The sequence below is a fragment of the Euprymna scolopes genome, chromosome 6 (genome assembly GCF_053919585.1).
Source record: "Euprymna scolopes isolate OS-2025 chromosome 6, ASM5391958v1, whole genome shotgun sequence".
NCBI classification, from domain to species: domain Eukaryota; kingdom Metazoa; phylum Mollusca; class Cephalopoda; order Sepiida; family Sepiolidae; genus Euprymna; species Euprymna scolopes.
In genome coordinates, this window is record NC_136487.1 from 38,017,965 (window position 1) to 38,037,378 (window position 19,414).

General features: G+C 33.2%; 1 protein-coding gene across 1 annotated transcript in view; it reads right to left on the reverse strand.

Annotated features, from left to right (window-relative positions):
* The window catches only part of LOC145277613 (ATP-dependent RNA helicase TDRD9-like), a 228,291-nt gene that overhangs the window by 9,868 nt on the left and 199,009 nt on the right, over positions 1-19,414 (reverse strand). The window contains exons 32-35 of the mRNA XM_080129144.1: positions 16,892-16,962; positions 10,618-10,824; positions 6,245-6,383; positions 996-1,111 (exon numbers count right to left, since the gene is read on the reverse strand). Coding sequence (XP_079985270.1) covers positions 996-1,111; positions 6,245-6,383; positions 10,618-10,824; positions 16,892-16,962 — 533 coding nt within the window. The remainder of the gene's footprint in view (positions 1-995; positions 1,112-6,244; positions 6,384-10,617; positions 10,825-16,891; positions 16,963-19,414) is intronic.

A 19,414-nucleotide genomic window follows, 5' to 3' on the forward strand; every position in this document is an offset into this window, starting at 1 on the left:
CATTGTCAAGAGATTCACCAATCATGTGTGATATTACAGTACATGAACTGTTCATCTTTCAGAATGGAAATCATATTGCTGGTCACTGAATAGGTTGTTTTTACTGAGGTGGTTGACAACTTCACTACTTATAACAGACTGAAGTAAGTTACTCATGACGCAGAGGAGACTAACTGGTCTGTACTGAGATGCGAAAGACTGATTCCCAGATGTTTAAATACTGGGCAGAATATCAAAGTTTTCCAAGGTATTGGGAACCGTCTCTACTTAAGTGTTTAAACAACTTTGTTAGTACAGGAGTTAGTTCAGTATTTTAGACAGATATATGGTTGTCGCTCGGAGTATTTTCAGTTCTGGGAGGAAATTCAGAACGTAGGTGATCCTGATCATACAGGGTCGAGTTTGATGCTAAGTTAATTGCACAGAGTTTGATTTTGTTGGCTGTTGATGTAATCACCTCAAGGCTGTTGATGGTTAGGATTGAAGATACATATGTTTAGGATTCTGTTTGCTATGCACCAAAACTCGTGGGAACTTAACCTCTACTTAACTACTTACGAATTGACAGTTATGGAAAGACTCTTGTTTTGTATGATCCTTTTGCAGTGGTTGTTGACAGTCCAAGGGCGGCTTTAGTTTCTGAACATCTAGTTCACTTTAAAGCAATTAAAATAATGATTTCTGTATGCAATTGCAGCAGCACATTGAACTGATAAATTGCCAAGAAATAAAATTAAAAAAGCAACGAAAAATAAATTGTTTTTCTTAATTAAAAAAAAAAAAGCAAAAGTGAATTTCTACTAGAAAGTAGAGAACCATAGAATTTAAGCGCAAATCCATTTTTTTCTGCATTAAAAAAAATAAAAAAAGGCAAAATTCCATCACAAGTAGAAAACTTGCACCCTTGCTACAGACAGACAAACCCCCCTCACAAAAATGCAAGGATATTTAAAAAAAAAAAAAAATTAAATGAAATCTCCAGGAAGCCTACTTACTCTAAAAGTTTCAAACGTGCTGTATTCTGAAGACTGACTATTGAATCAGGACCCCAACTGCTGGCTGAAGTTTGAGATCCAATCACAATATTTATGGCCAAGCGTACAGCATTAACCTGAAATCAAACAAGGTTTTCATGTTTTAATTTAGAGTTAAAAAAAAAAAAAGACTGAATTGTTAATTTTCTAGGCATCATTTTCAAATTTACTCAGAAAAACAATTCCGAGTAAATTTGAAAATGATGCCTAGAAAACTAAGAATTCAGTCTGAAACCAACAAAAAGGTTTAACTAAAAAATAAAAAGATTAATTGCTGGGTCATTAATCAGTTAACATTGAACTGCCAAAGTGAAATTATTCAAATGGATTTAGTGAAAGGATATTAAATTATGGTATCCAAGTAAAGTGTTCATCCTTGAATAGAGTTGGATGATATTGCTAGAATTCAAGTTAGTTGAAGAAATCTACATTGAAGGTAAATTCCAATTTTTTATGATAAAGCATTCTAGTAATGATCCTTTGGGAATGGATGGTTCAAGATTCATTCTGCCACATTTTTTAGGTGGCGCAATTCCTGTATGAGGTATCCACTGAAAGATGTTCTCTATTATAGATTAAAAACTTCCGTAATATAAAATAAAAGTCAAGATAGTTGGAAATTTTCAAATCAGATATTTTAAGGGTGGATTTAAAATAAAAGTACAAAAAACATACTAAGATAAAAATATATAATATATATATGTATATATATAAAAGGCAAAATGCGTGTGCACATTTTATGTATGTCCAAGAAAGGCTTTTTTCGCCGGGCTTCCCAGGAGGGGGGGGGTTACTATCGCTTAGAAGTGTTTATATACCCTCTAGATAATAATATCTATGATTTGGGAATGCACGTCACGTCTAGATTTATTTACAGCGACTTTTACAAAATTATTGCTACTTTGGCTTCTCACGTGTTGATTCGGCTTTTTCGTATAAAACCAAAACTAATTTGAAGCTTAATGCATTCTTCCCGGCGCTTTGATCAATGTGGAGTTTCTCCTTATATCAGACAACTGCTATTCAAATTGGACAATCACCTTTTTGTGGGGAGCTGGTTTCCCTCTAACATCTTGGGGAAACAAAACCAGGTAAAATTGGATAAACAAACTCAAAAAAACTGCCCCGCATTAACTTCTATTTGACCTATTAAAAAACTGCTCCGCATTAAAACTCAACTCCTTTACTAATATTTGACCTCATTGTCATTAAGTGTGAGCAGCTGTCAATTCTTAATACTTAAATAAATTCAAACGTGTTTCAGTTACTCTTTCTTCGTGGTTGAGAGGTTAACATGTCCTGTTTTTTTCACACTTTATTTTCCAACTTAGCCTCATGGCTTCGGGTTCGATCCTACCTACCTACGAAAACATTTTTTTCTACCCCCCCCCCCCACACACACACACACTCACAAACACCTGGGCAACGATTTTTTAAAAAAGTTTTAACATAATATTTAAACAGGGTTATTACTTGGCTTATTCTTTTGTTTTCATTTACCCCACCCCCACCTGAGCACACACACACACACACCTCTAAACACCCGGGCAATGCTGGGTACCCCTGCTAGTATATAATAAATTTTTAAGGATTACGTTTTTAAGGATTTTTCTGTGCCCCTTATTGGAAGAGAAAAAACAATGAATAGAAAAAATTAAAAACTTATTTATATCCTTAAGTGCTTGAATAGGAGGAAAGTGAGGTGGAGACATAAAAAGAAAAGAAAGTGAGAAAAAGAGAAAAGAAAACTAAAAGAAAGGGAGAAGAAGGATGTAAATGTCTCCACCTCTCTTCTCCCTTTCTTTCATCCCACTCTACTCAAGGATTACCACTATACTCGGATATCATAATTTCATATCCTTTCTTTATTTCAACCTTTATTTCCTTTATCTATGTACTTTAAAAATATTTAATCTTTGATATATTTTCTTTGTATGTGCTGAATAGCAAATTTCAAATCAGGTCTAATATTTTACTAAGGCAAATGAACGATGTTAAATGTAAAAATCTGAAAAACAAAAAATCTGAAAAACAAAAACAAAAAAGAAAACAGAAAAACGAATGTTAAAACTCCTAAGAAAAATACCCCTCCCCCCAAAAAAAACATGTGAAAAATGGCTTAAATAAGCCTGTTTCAATATTAAAATTTAAAAAATCGATGGGTACCCGGGTGTTTTTGGGTGTGTGTGGTCAGTCGGGGATGGGGTGTTAATGAAAACCTAAGAATAAGCGAAGTAAAAAAACAAACAAACAGAAAAACGAACGTTATGTGAAAAATGGCTTAAATAACGCGGCTTCAATATTAAAATTTAAAAAATCAAAAAAAAAAAAAAAAAAAAAAAATCTCACACCACGATTCGAACCCAAAACGTTTAGATAATGACCTAATGCTCTAACCAACTGACCTAACACGACATACATGAAATTCTCTCAGTTCTTCAAATATTTACACTAAATCAGGTCATGACGTCGTTTGACGCATGCGTAGAACTGATCTCATCATGAGAGGACGGTTTTTGCTGACCCCGCCCGCTGTAGAAAAGTGTTGATTTCAGGGTGAAAAAAATTAACGTTTTTGGCCAATTTTTCGATATTTGTCGGGCAAAGGATGGAGCTTTCATATAAGACCAAGTTTGTCAATTTTTGTTCAGTCTGCCGAAAGTTTTTAGCAGACACACAAACATACACACATACATACATACATTTTCGCTTTTATATATATAGATTATATTGGACCCAATATATAGTAATGATTTAAAAAGTTTTAAAAAAGTTGACTCATGCCCCACCATCGAGCATTGAAACCAAAATGTTTAGCTTATGATTTATTTTTGCGTCTGACGCTAATGACTGAGCTATGAAGACATTTGCTGCAAGGCTAAAAATTAAAAGATGAACCAATAGCTAATACATTATGCATGCATATTTGTAATCCCAGCGTTCGACCTTCACCTGGCAAATTTAATTTTTTTTAATTTTCAGTTTTTTTATAGATTTTTCTGGCTAAAACCCAAATATAAAGTTTCATATGAGTTCAAATACCTTATATATAAAGTTTCATGTCTGTAGACCAAAACCTCTAGGAGTTTAATAGGAAAATTTTTTAAACAAAAAACATAAGTATACATAAATATATATGGAAAGAGTTTTGTACTTACTATAAATGTTTTACGCAAATATTACACAAGTATAAACCATATAAAATATCTGCATTAATATAATTAAACATAATAGTTAACTAAAAATGATCATCCTATAAGAAAACTGAAAAAAACAAACAGGAAATTAATTAAAATGAACGTTTAAAAGAATATGCAAATCAGCTAGATCTTTTGCTAGTGAATGCAATTTCACGACCTATATATAACAAAGTCGTATTTTCTTTTTAAATAAATAAAAAAAGAAGGTTTTTAATATGAATTGCAATACACACACACAAAAAATAAATTTATAGAAGTATATATACAGATATATTTGTACTGGTAGACAAATTGAATATTGACATGCTCATATCTTTGGTTCTATGGGACGAAACTACATGGAAATTTGTAGGCTTTTTGAAAATTATAATACTATTCTATGGTTTAAATTTTATGACAATTGGTAAAAAAGAATGTATATTTTCAAACCCATAGAATATGCCCAAATTTGCTTACATTTGTATATAAAATTTGACGGGGTATTGTAGCTCAGTAGAAAAACATAATGCAGATTGGGGAGTTAGGAGTTTGATCCTTGTTAAAAGTTTAGCCATGTTGACGACGGGTGATACCCAGAAACATGTATTCATGGATAATTTTTATGCATGTAAAAAATATTTAATAAATATTTAAATATAAAAAAGAATTTAAATATTTAATAAAATTAATAATAACAAAAATTACACCCCCAACAAGGGGTGATGCAAATAAACAAAGGGCAAGTAATTCACTGAATGCTTAAATAAGCTTAATTAAATACAACAGAATCGCTAATGAAAAATAATAAACACCCCAACAGATCTTATACAGGGTGGAATGATAAAGCTGTCACCCTAAAGAAAACAATACTATAGCTTTATTTTAAAACTTTTATTAAAAAAAATCAATTCAAGTAACTTGATTATGTGGTAGAGCTAACATCTACTCAATGTAGCCACCTCGATGTGGGTTTGGAACTAGGAGCATGCCTTTTCCACAACTGCTGGTGGGAACTCAGGGAATACTCAGCGGATGGCAAAGATCAGACTGGCTTTGATGTTGTGGGAGGTCATGTTAGTGATATTCTTGACCAAATAAAGTAATCCAGTGCATTCAGGTCTGGGTCTCTTTAGAATTGTGGGCCGGCACCAAATCCTATTACTACACCCAGGGTCTGCCAGTGGCCAGGAGATAACCACACTCTTCAACACATTCAGGGACACTTTGGTGTTGACTTTCAAACCACATCAAAGACCTTAATCGTGACCAGAAACTTTGTTTTCATCACTCTAGACACATCCCTGTTATTCGTGGCAATCCAGCAATGCATTTTGAGGGTGCTAGCAATGGTCCTATTGTCATAACTTGGATTGATAGAGAGCATGAGTTGTACAGTTGGTGCATCATTGATCTCGCTCGTTAAACATTGTGTCACTTTCAGACATGATAGAATGCTCCTATTGCTCTTGGGATTTGTATACAACTGGCCAACTAGTAGATGGTCTGCAACAACAAAAAAAAAAAAATAACCAGTTTTCCTCAAACGGAAATGGAATCATGTCATTTATTTCTAGGGCGGCAATTTTATCGTTTCACCCTCTGTGTGTGTGTGTGTATACATATATATATTTTAAGAGAGACTTAACTGTCGTACAAAGCTAAGATTCTGTAACATCATATTTGTATAGATACTCCCTCAGGCATTTGGGCTCATGGATTTTAAATGTCTGAGGGAGTGGCACTCGTCTGACAAGGCGTTGCAATCATCATCATCATCATCATATATATATATATATATACACACACACACACACACACAGTGAGATTCATTGATGAATGTGGTAATTTCAATTTTCAACTTTTCGTTCTGTTGTAGTTAAAAGGTAACAGGCAATCAAGTGTTGGTCATTTTGAATGTGAATTTTCATAATAAAAGGAAACATTTCTAGAACTTAATTTAATCTATACTAAATTTACAGAAACGATAAACTCCAAACTAACTACAAAATGAGATAAAAAATGATGAGTTACCTTCATAATATCTTCATATCCAATGTTTGCATCAAATTCGATCTCCATATCACGTTCGGGATAAATGGGAGAACCGGTGTCTTCATCTTGACCCAAACCACAAATAACGCCAGTATAGCGAGTCTTGTTCGGATCAACTCTGAAAAAGAAAATTCCATGTATGCACTATTTTATATTGTTATCTATTAGAGCCCCGCAGGAGAGAGTGGTTATGTTTGATCGTCTTTTAGGCTTACTAGCTAAATTTCCAGTATTTCCTCAAAAATCCAAGTATGAATGAACGATCAAACTAATATACAATATTGTTGAGATATAAAATATTTCATACAGCAGGAAGAATGTTAGAATCAAGTCATCCAAAATCATCTCTCTACAATGATGGGAAAATGTGGCACAAGGTAAGATGGTGGAATTATAAAAGCCCCTTCCCTAGATGAAGAGCACTCTGGATTAAAAAATATACCTAGGTAGTTCCATCATCATTTTCTGTTAAGGCTGTCTCATGTGATTAGCAATAAACTGACCACTTTTGAAAGAATGAGAAAAAGATAACCTTGGAGGGTGGACCTCCTAGAGCTGCACAAAGCCATTCTGCAGTCAACAATGAAGAAGCCACCGAAACAGTGGCATCGACTCTGGTGGCTGTGGGAGTTGAGGAAAAACTCTTCCAGCCTGTGTAAAGCTGTGAATTTTACCAATTCTTCAAAAATTAAAGTAAAAAAATCTTTGAAAAATAAATAAATGAAAAGAAACAAGATAAAGTTGATTTATTTATAGATTTGTAGAAAATGAAATAGTTATATTATAACAGATACCAGAAAAATTGAGGTTAATACACGATTTTCAATTTATTTTCATTTATGTCATAGTCCAATTATTAAGACAACCTATTAAATCTGCTGAGTCATGAATGTTATGTCTTTATTTTCATAGAATTAAACAACAATAAAGAACATAGCAACAAATAACTTTCTTTTCTTACTTGAAATAATGTTTACAACACATACTTTATCTGCTCACTTTTTTTTTGACTAATCCAAATAAGCTTGGTTTCTTTTATTTGAAAACAAAAAACATTATTAGGTCAGCTTAATCATTCTGTTTGAAATTAAAAAATGGAAATGGTATGGGTATTATCTTATGGATCTCTTTTTTCTTAATGATTTCATATATTTTTGCTTTTGATTACTTCTGTTTGTCTACATTTATAATTAACAAAAAAGAGATCCAACGTTGTGCAGGATTGAATGATTATGAACAAATGTTCCATACTTCTAATATTTTATCATCAAAATTGTTGAAATTGCCCATTTTTCAATCAAATTGATCGATTGCCTGCTCTAGTCGTTTAAAAAAAAAATTGAAGGAGGTAATGGTAAGATTTAAAAATAAGATGCTCAGGCTACTCACATGTTGGCCAGAATATATATATAGATATATATATACACACACACCTAACTTTATACATACATGTACATAGAAATATATGTACTTCTATCCTATAATTCAAAAGTTAGAAAGCAAAGAACATGCTCTTTTCTAGCTTCAAGATAAAAACATTTCAAGTGGTAAGGGGAGGTAAAAAAGCAAATAGCAAGTCAGACAAACACCTCAGACTTACTCTGTCACTTGAAATAAATTTGGTGATGAATGATTTCACTATGATAAAAAGTCCAAGGCAGTTATTTTTCCCTTAAAAAAATGATAATTTTGATCCAATTCTTTGATGTGTGTGCACACATATTACCGTTTTTTAATAGAATATATTTGTTGTTTTCAAGTCAGTTTCTTGGGACCCTAACAAGTACTACCACTCAGGGTCAGAGTGGACCTGGGAGCAATGGCAATTAAAGAGTGGCTCCACACTCCCCAAAGCCCGCAAGTTGGGACCTCACGACTGGATATAGTTTAAGGTCATATCCAGGACTCATAAATTAGTATACATGATTTGTGAAGGGAAAGTACATATTAATGTAATTAGTCACACTCCCAACAAAGTCATATGCAGTTTATCACTTGCAAAACTACTCCGGCTCTGAAGTGATGCCTGAAAAAATTCACATTTATGCAAAACTAGCGGGGGTACCCGGCGTTGCCCTGGTGTTTGGGGGTGTGTATATAGGAGAGGGTGACCCTGTTTTAATATTATAAAAAAAACACAATGTTAAAAAAAATTGGAAAAACCAAAACAAAGCAAAACAGTGAACAAACGTAAAAAAAAAAAAAAAAAAAAGGTGTAAAAGAAGAAAAAAAGTTTAGGTAGAAAGACAGGCTCGAACCCGAAGCATCGAGGCTAGGGCTGAAAAAAATGCCCGATATGTTACCCCTACGCTAAAGAGACATACACTTAATAACGGATAAAATTAAACCTTTAAATACACTTGCAGGTGGTTGAAACTAACGTCAACGTTTTCTAGGTCAAACATGACGTCATTGTCATAATAGCAGAAAGAGAGGAAATGAAGGAACGATTTTTTTGGCACCCTTCTTGTAGACAGGGTGAAGGAATTAATGTTTTTGGCCAATTTTTTGATATTTGTCGGGCGAAGGTTGGAGCTTTAAAATGATACTTATGTGGCGAAAATCCGTGGGCCGTGTCAAAAGTTTTTGCGAGACATACAAACACCCACACAAGCATTTTCGCTTTTATATATATAGACTAGCAGGGAGACCCTATGCCACCTAGGATTGCATGAGGATCAACAATATTTTTATTATCAGTGAAATCGCTCATTTATCAATCAAATCGATTGATTGCCTGCTCTAGTTGGGGACCATCCATGGTGTGTCAAGAGGAAACTTCATATGCAGTGACAGTCTGTAATACATTGTAGTCTACATTGTAGTAGTATAGTTCAATTTAAACTGCACTTTTTATGTGAATCTACAGTTTATCTTTACAGCAGCAAAATCCCACCTCTTCACTGTAGAACTTCAGACATTTTTTTGGTCTAATAGCTTCTTTCCTCAAACTGCTTACCTTAACTTTTGGAATTCCCTCTATCCTCCCTGTTTCCTTGACCATACCAACATGCAAAAATTTAAATGTAATGTCAACAAATATCTTACTACCCTTGGTAACACCAGGTAATGTCTCATGACTACTCTTCATACAGCCTAATCCAAAGAATTTATATCAGTCATATTGACATGCAGTCAAATCACATCTTGTTCACTCAAGCCAGGTCTTTCTCAGGCTACCATGTTTTCTAGTTTAGTTCCTGGAATATCTACATATGTTATTGAATTGATGAAAAACAAAAGTATACTGTACATGTGTTACATCACGGATGGTCTTATGTCATAGTATCTCCCAAATTACACCCTAAGATCATTTGTAGATATTTATGCTGACGACACTACTATTTATGGCAACACTTCAAAGGCCGTAAATGACCAAGATCTCTCTGATTATCTCTTTTTTTTTTTTTACATAGGCATCACCACATTATCAAGGCCAAGAGGCCACTCAAGGATAAGGGTTAAAGAGTGTACAGTAGAAATGGGACAATATAGTAATCATTAGTAATGAAAATTTGGTAAATTTGATAACTTATATGGAACGGCTCATCAAGAACTTATTTACATTAGACTTGAAGATAACCATATTGTAGTCAGCCGGCTGATCTTGAGCATGTGATGCAATGGGGAAATAGGTGGCAGGTTAATTTTAATGCATCTAAAACCAAGCTTCTCTCTTTCTATCATCAATGCTCTGACTCCCCGTCTTGCATCATTAGACTGGAATGGCTGTTATTTTGGGGAGGCTCCACATTTTGACAAGCTCTTAGGTCTGACCTTTACTCCTGATCTGAAATGGAATACGTTAATCAAATCTGTTGCCAAGGTCGCTGGAAAAATGGTGGGATCGTTCTACCACTCCAGTAGATATCTCACTGTCAATGCAATTCTCTACCTGTATAAAAGCCAAGTATGTTTAACCTCTATCCTTGAGTGGCTTCTGGACCTTGATAAGTGGCAATGTCTTTGTAAAAAAAATTACATCAGCTAATGTTAATCTTAACAAGGGTTGAATTAAAAACAGGTCAAAGTGACACAAAGTTTTGAAAATAAATCGATTCCCACGAAAGATAACAGGAAGAAATAACCTGTAAGTATGAGGTTTAATAAGTCAAAGTTGAGCAAAAAAAAAAAAAAAAAAAAAAAAAAGGAACTTGACCTGATAGATATCATCACTGATGATGAAAGCTTTATACAGAATTGAAATCTCATCAATTCTATCAATTAATGACACCTGATCATAGTACACTCCTTACTATCAAGTGGATATACAACTAAAAAAAAAAAAAAAACCACCGAAAGCATTGTATTGGCAAAATTGATAATAAATATAATACAATTCTGTTGCTGACCTGAATTCACAGTAAGGCGTAAAGAGCAACGCAATGAGGGCAGGGAGTCCAGGTATGTGAGGCATGATAGTTGTGTCTCTGGCCACCAAACTGACCCCATTGGAATTCATGCTGACAAATGCTGCAACCATCATTCTGGCACTTGGATCCTGTGGATTTTCATCGATGCTGATACAATTCACACTGTCAGCATCAATTTTAGCAGTCCTGAGAAAATAAAAGTAAAAAAAAAAAGAAAAAAAAATATTAAAAAATTAGCTTTCACTAATTCAGCATTGTCTGGGATTCAGTAATGTAACATTCATTTTTTTTGTACATTTTTATACATAAAGAATTAAATTTGTTTACTGAAATAAATAGATTAACTAGCAATATGCTTCTGATCACACATTCTCACTACTATATAGTTTGAATAGAACATATACTACACTACCTTCTCAAAGGAGGAGGTAATGCATGAGAGAATGGTCTCATGGCAATAGAACAGGTACTACACTACCTCCACACTGAATGGAAGACTGAAAGATAGTGATAGTTTAGGTTCACCTTCTGACAGATACCAAATGTCTATTAGTAATAAATACTAAATTTTGAAATAATAATGTGCAAGTCACGTATAGACAAGAAACACACAGAGAAATCTGCAAAATTCTCACTTCCCTGATTTTGTCCTTACATCTCATGAGCGAAGTTTCTTACAAAGAAGGAAGAATTGCTTATTTCTGTGTTGGAATCTATTCTTATTGTATTGGAATCTACATTTATTAGCTAGTTTTTGACCTTGAAGTAGTTTTTTTAGTTCCTTACAACAAGTGGTTTAATGCTTTGTCTGGAGTGATTTCCAGAAAAAAAAAATGATCATGTAACTGCACTAATATAGAGATGGATAAGGATGCTAATTTCCTATTCAAGTAAAAAAATTAATTATATTTCTTGCATTATTTAAGTTACTCTTTGAGAAAAAAAACATTACACAGCTTTTTAGTTCATTATTTAAATGCATCTCCATTGTAATAATCTTTGAAGTTGGAATAGCTTTTTTCTTCAAAGTAATCAAACAAAATACATTTTTTTAATACAAAAACTATGACAGCAGGAAGACCAATTGGCTAGTTATAATCAAATATCAATGTTCCATACATTGTTATTTGGATCTAACTCTGGAAATCCAACAAGATAACTTGATATATTAAAACCAGGCTTCAAGAATAGTTTTATTTGAGACAACCTTTAAAAAAACTAACTTGACTAACTAAGATTTTAGAGATTGCCCTGCAGAAGGTTACTCGAGTTATCAGTCTAAAATAATAAAAAAAACTAATTTTAATAATCAAGCAATTTATTGGAATAAATCAGAAAATAATTACCACATCATTCATGTCATCTAATCTAACTTCAATTTTGTTCACTCAGGGTCTACTGTTCCAACAGGTTAAGAAAATGCAATTTATTCTTTTAGAGGCATTTGTTAAATATACTTGCTAAAAGAGACCAAATTTACACAGAGAAGCCAATCTTTTTTTATGTTCACCTCTAACAAAGCATATCGCCACTTGGACGTAAAGGGCTACTATTTGGTATCATGTCTAGGAAAGATTAACAAGATGTTGGTTTACATTACATTTAAACTTTTGTGGCAAATATACTCTATACATGGGCAAATGGTGGCTTTCTGAAGGTACAGGATACTCTCAGGTATGAGTAGTCTCCTAGCTCGATAGAGGAAACCCACATTCTTTGTAGCAGCCTTCAAAAGGTCTTCAATGTATTTGTTCCAGTTCATAGTGCCTGTGAATGTTAGGCTAAGGAGTTTGAAGTAAGAATGCTTAGACCGGATGTTATTGTCATGATATTGGTTGTTTGAGAGGCATCTTATAATTGTTAAAGGAGAGCAGCTTAGCCTTACTAGCATTAAATGTTACAATCCACTTGCAAGAATTATGCTGAAAAGGGCTCTTCCGATCACCACCTGGTAATGTTTAGAACAGACTTCATTGAAATCAATATAATTTGTCACTGTTTTACAGTAAATGGTGCATGACAAGTAACACAGAATGGAGAGCCTCCTTCAAGCAGATGTGAATGTTATAATATCTGTGACCTATCTGGAGTCCGACAAGATTTACTTCCTCCTTTTTCACAACTCTGATAATTCTTTGATCGTAAGATTTTTTTACAGTTTACAGTTCATGCAAGTGTTCCAAAGAATTTATCATGTATTTGCTATGAATTTTAATTGACTTTAGATTTGTTTATGAAACTTTGTTTTAGTATTGCATAGCAATTTTTTGGCAGCTTTACTTGTGTTTTTTTATTTCTACTGAAGTCAATATTGCTTGATATCCAACAGAAGCTGATTGTTTTTGCTTCACACAGCTTAATGACTCCTATTTTTATTTTTTTATTTCAGCCTCTAATTATATTAAATACAAGATTGTGCTTGCTTTTAATGTGGAGAAATCCAGCTCTCCAAAAAGGGGCACTTTGGATTCGGACAAATATAAAAATTGCTTCAAGAATTTGACTATGGATCAGATTTAATTAAAACCTATGGTGCCCCCCTTTCCAAACTTTCACAACAAATACTAGGCTAGCTACAACCAGTATAAACGATTTTCCCCACTCTCTATCTGTACCTAAATTTAAACGCAGATTCCATGAACAAAGATTCTTTCCCAGAACTGCCTACCAATGGAGCACTGTTCTGCTGGCCTGCTTCCCGGTTGAATACAACAGCCTTCAATTCCAATGCAAATAAGTTCTTGTTGAGCCGTCCCCATAAATAATCAAATTCTATCTAATTTACACCATTAACAATTACTACACTACCACCTTACATTCATTAACCCTTATCCTCAAGTGGCCTTTGGGCCTTGATAAATGGTGAATTGACTATCAAGTAAAAACAAAAAACCCAAAAACTGAACTATTTTAATTTTCAAATGGAATATTGTTTCCATATTATTCCCTGTAAAAACACTTTAAAATACTCCAAAGAAACTGAAATTTTAAGAATATTTATTAATTGGTGGCATATTGTTAAAATTTCTGCAAAACATCAGAAGCATTTGAATTTCCATGAAGATCGTCTATTCTTTTGTTTTACCGCCATAAAATAAAACTAAATTAAATATAGCCCACATTATGACCCTTTATGCCTAGCTGCTGCGTTTTAAAATTCATAATGATCGGTTCATTAGTTTAGGAGTGCATCTTTAACATAAAAAATAAAAACATATATACATAACTAATTTACATAAAAAGTTTGTTTTTTTTTAAAAAAGGTGGCAAACTTGAAAATAAATTGCAGAAAAATATTTTTATGATGCAAATATTCAGTTTATTGCAAAGATCGATTTTTGCATTTATAATTTAAATACAAATTTGGGCATATGCTGCCACAGCTTGTGTCTATATGGCGTAATCCAAAGACTCAAATTTCATAAACTCAACACATTAAATTAGGCTGTATTTTGACAATAACGGGTTGAATGTTGTCTTTCAAATAGTCTACTGTATCTGGTTTATCAGTGTAGACTTGGGACTTTACATGTACCCAAAGAAAATAACCTCATAGGGTTAAATCGTATGCACAAGGTGGTAAATTGAGAAATTTTGTGAAATTATTCGTTCATCAAATATTTCTCTCAGTAAATTGATTATATCATTTGCAAACACTACTTGGGGGTTAGCTGAACTCAAGACAACTGATAGTTGCCATATCTGCAATTAAAGAAAATAGAGTTGTAAATTTAAATTTTCTACTTCTAAAAAAAAACACACTTTGCACACACACACACACACACATACACATATCTGTGCTATGTAAAGATGTTAACACTTTCTTCTATGGAGCTCTAGTTAAATATTCAGATCACATAACTAAAAGGTTTCAAATAATAATGATACACAAACTTTAATGAATAAACTCTAAAACATATTAAATATAATCATCACAATATACAGTGCTGGCAAAAAGAAAGTCCGCACTTGTAATTTTTTTCAAAAACTGCAAATTTAAGCTAAATTTAATGTAACTGTTTAAACAACCTATACCTCATTTGATTGGTTTTTTATTCCTCTATAATTTTACCTGTTCATATTTGACTTTTAATTGAAATATTCTAGTATTCACGTCAATTTAAAAAAATAACTTCAAATTGAGGAGGCAAAAAGAAAGTCCGCAGCAACAAATTCACTTAAAAGCAGCTTAAATTATCGTCCCTAAATCAGTTTAAAATATCCACTAACAGCATCTCTAATCGTATTTGTTGTTGTTCCAGGTTATACAACATAACATTTAGTCCATATGCCATGAATTTCTCTTAGTTTTCATCAGTTCATTAATCCCCAACTTTTCTGATTTATCTAATCGAGAAATTGGCTGTAGATTGAAATGTGATGAGAAACCGGTACGGAAGACTGTGCAAAATAGCAGTGTTCGTTATGCCCCTAAATCTCGTACTAGAGTTACTTTTAACAGGGAAGACAATGCTATCAACATCCGTAGCCTAAGAAACAGATTTGAAACAACTCCCCAAATCCAACAACCGTGGAATCTTGTTAAAAAGTGCTCTCTTTCTACTGTCAAGAACAGATTAAAGGAATTTAATTTGCGAGGATATGTTGCAAGACGCAAACCAATGATTTCTGTAAAGAACAAAAAGCGCCATCTAGACTTCGTAAGATGCAATCAAGATCATGACTCTTCATATTGGTCAAAAGTGCTTTTTAGCAATGAAAGTAAGTTCAATAGGCTAGGCGATGATAGTAGGCAGTACGTCCATCGGAGGAAAGACAAAGAATTTAATCCTAGGTGCTCAGTTTCAACGCTGCAAGGTGATGGAGGTTCAGTTTTGGTGTGGGGCATTATTAGTACCAATGGTTCAGGGCCTGTTGTTTGCTTGCAAGGTTTAATTATTTCGACCAAGTACATTAATATGTTGACTGGGCATTTTCTACCCTACTTTGATTGGAATTTGGATGATAATCCCATCTTCATGCAAGATAATGCTCCCATTCACACAGCTGACAATGTCAAGAGGTTCCTCAAAGAGCATCATATTCCGTATTTGGATTGGCGTGCACAATCTCCAGACCTCAATCCTTTTGAAAACTATGGTATTACATCAAGCAACAGCTAGGCAATGATAAAATTTCAAATTTGGAAGACATCTGGACGAAAAGTAAAGTGAGATGCCCTTTCTCCGGATTATTGCTGCAGTCTAATTCGAGGAATTCCTAAAAAGATTGTAGGCTGTCAAATTGCAGAAAGGCTATGCCACAAAATATTAACTAGTTCATTGTGTTCCTGTTGTATTTGTGTTGCATTAATGTCCTAAAGTTACATTTAAATAACAATTTTCCATTGTGCAGACTTTCTTTTTGCCTCCTCAATTTGAAGTTATTTTTTTAAATTGACGTGAACACTAAAATATTTCAATTAAAAGTCAAATATGAACAGGTAAAATTATAGAGGAATAAAAGGCCAATCAAATGAGTTATAGGTTGTTTAAACAGTTACATTAAATTTAGCTTAAATTTGCAGTTTTTGAAAAAAAAACAAGTGCAGCTTGTCTGTTTGCCATCTGTGTGTGTGTGTGTATGTGTGTGTATATATATATGGTTAAACCCGCTGGAAGCTTTATATATATATGTTCTCAATAAAAAAAAATAAAGTGAATACTCACTGTATTAACAAGAAAGGTTTTATTCGTATGTTGTAAAGCTTTTGAAATATTGTTTTTTTTTTCTATGTGCTGATGAAGCCCAAGTTCTGCAAATTATAATTTGATGAATGGTTATATACTTATATGTCAACACTGGGGACTTAAACAATTGTTCGCAAGGTGCTACTAATAAAAACTTTCTGAAAATAAGTAAATACTTGTGTGTCTTATCTTTATAGAAAAATATTCATAGCACTATTAAGATATCTATATGAGAACTTTGGTATTTATTCATATGTAGTCGCTGACCCAAGTAGTTAAATTATATATATATATATATATATATATATATATATATATATACATACACACACACACACGTAAACAAAATTGAATGTGAAATTTATTGTATTTCATCTAAGATTAACCTGGATATTATCTTTATTTTAAATAGTCAAACATGGTGGAAACCAGAAGCATAAATTCGGACAACATGGTGGTCAAAGTCCCAAACATATTTATTGCTATTTAAAACATTTTATTTGAATTTCCTACAAACATACATGCACACACATTTGGTTCTATTAATCATGTAAAATACTCACCTCATTCTGCCAATATTTGTCATTCCAGAAAAAGACATCTCTAAGGGATTGGAGGGACCGTGAAGTTTGATCTGAAACAAATCAAAACTCATGTAAAGTCATTTGGTTCTCTGATCTATAACTAACTAGCATGCCTACCTGATGTTGCCAGAAAATATGGACTACAAAATAGAAGAGTGAAAAGCAGTGCATGACATTTTTTGCTTAAAATTTCCCTATCTTTCTCATCACTGAAGAAATTCATTGAAGTTTTCAGTTTATAAGTTATTTCTCCTGGGAAATGCTGTGCGTTTTTTCTCTGGTATACAACACTATAATGAAACAGGTTTCCATTGCTTTAATAGTAATAAAAATGTAAGAAAATCACGTGGGCTTGCAGTTTTTAAGTTATTGTTCCCAGGCAATCCTAGAAGTGTAAGCCATGTTTAGTTTCAGAACAGTTTCCGATGCTTCGTTGTTCCACACAAGTCCTAGAGGTGACTGGTTCGCAGTAGACAGTTCTCAAGTTGGAATCCACAGAACAAAAGATTCTTCCCGTGTCGACACAAAGAAAACATATGCAAAATTGCTATGGAGCAATTCTGATTTCTGATTGGTTGGGAGCAGAATGTGAATTCGATTCGTTAGTTCCTAGCAGCATTGTTTATAAATAGAATCAGTTCCTAGCAGCAGTGTTTATAAATAGAATCTCCTGACTGTGTGGGATCATATCCCATTATAGTGCAAAAACACTGTAACAGCCGAGTTGTCTAGTTAAGTGATAGAAGGAAAGTTTAATACTTGCATACATCCCAACAGACAATATCACAAATCTGAATCATTTAATTTATCTTAGGGTTGAACTTGTAATTACAAATTTAAATTTACAAATTAATCCAACCCTAAAACAGTAGATCATCAAAGCCAGGATGGCAGACTTACCTGGAATTGCAAAAAAAATAAAAAATAAAAAAAAAAATAAATAAATAAAAACAAAGAGAAGTGAAGACTGTAAAATGGGGGAAAAAATCAGTAAACTATGAAAGAAATCACCTGTGATAGACAAACATGAAGAAAGAGTGAAATATACCAGTGAAAGAAGGAAGATACTTCTAGAGCAATAAATGGGAGAAACCGGAACATAACAAATGAATGTAGAATGACTGACAAAAAGTATGAAAGACGTTGAGGATGTTGGAGAATGAGCAAAGCATGAAATTACCACAATTTTTTTTTTTAACTGGACACAAGAAAAATATTAAACTGGAAAGCACCTAACCATGATGTAAAACATGGATTCTAGATAAAAAAAAAAATTCTCTACTTTATATGCAAGTTTAGTAGATTAAACAGAAGAAATGTATACATGAAGCAGACAAATTTTAATGAGTGACTAAAGAGAGAGGCACATTAATCTAAAAAGACAGCATGAAGGAATGACCATAAACTACAGACAAAAAACTTTTCTACCAACCATGTGGGAAATTTTAAAGTTAAAGAGATCTATCACCTTCCTAAAAAGCAGCAGACGTTTTTTTTATTTTTATACTAATGAGTAACAACTTATCAAAATACAAAGATCACTTGAAGATCAGAATTAATGAGTTGGCAATAAACACCATTTTGAAAAGATCAGAAACTTATTTAAGTGAACAGATCGACAAGAATTTGGTAAAATAAAACTGAGAAATGATCATGCTGTACTCAGTTGGAAAGCAAACCATCAGTATTGTATTTCATTGATAGGCAGCTTTTTTTGAAAGACATTTTGTGCATGATAGTTTTTAGGTACCCAAAGAAAGGAAAATTCTTTATAGTGGTTGACATCAGACAAGTTTTTGCTATAAATGTTTTATTGGAAGTAATTCAAGATTGGAGATCAGGTGAGCACCTATCAAGAAAATAACGAGTAGAGAAAGATTATCAAAGTCTTTTCTGTGAGAAAAGAGCTGCAGAGAAAAAGAGGAGGTCATCCCCCATTGGATTTCAAAGTTGATTTTGTACTTTGTCAAGACAACAGTGAGTGCTCTGATTCTCTTTGAAGAAGAAAGTATATTGAAAATTGATAAGACAGACAAATGACTTAAAAAACAGACCCACAGAATTATTTCTACTATTACATAAAAGGAACTTTGTGTCAGAGTTCATTCCCTATGGACTCAAAAATGGCTGGGTTGATTTTTATGAAATTTCACACAAAGGTACTTCATCTGCCCGACAGTGTTCTTACATAGGTTTTGTGTCAGAATGTCTTCGATAATCAAAATAATCTGATGAAAGAAGGAACAGGCGATTTTGACCAAAGTTAATATCTTGCACAGCCTAACATCACAAGTGTATTTGAGAAGTTTTATTACCGCACAAATTGAAAGTCCAACATATAAAATCAACAGTATATTTTTGATATGACAGGGGTGTGTTTGAAATGAAAATTTCTGTTTAAAGCACAATTTCACAATGATACTTTTTCCCTTTAAACTTAAATTCAAGCCATTATCACTGCACAAGCAGTAAGGGCAGGCATATAGAATCAAGTAAGTTCTT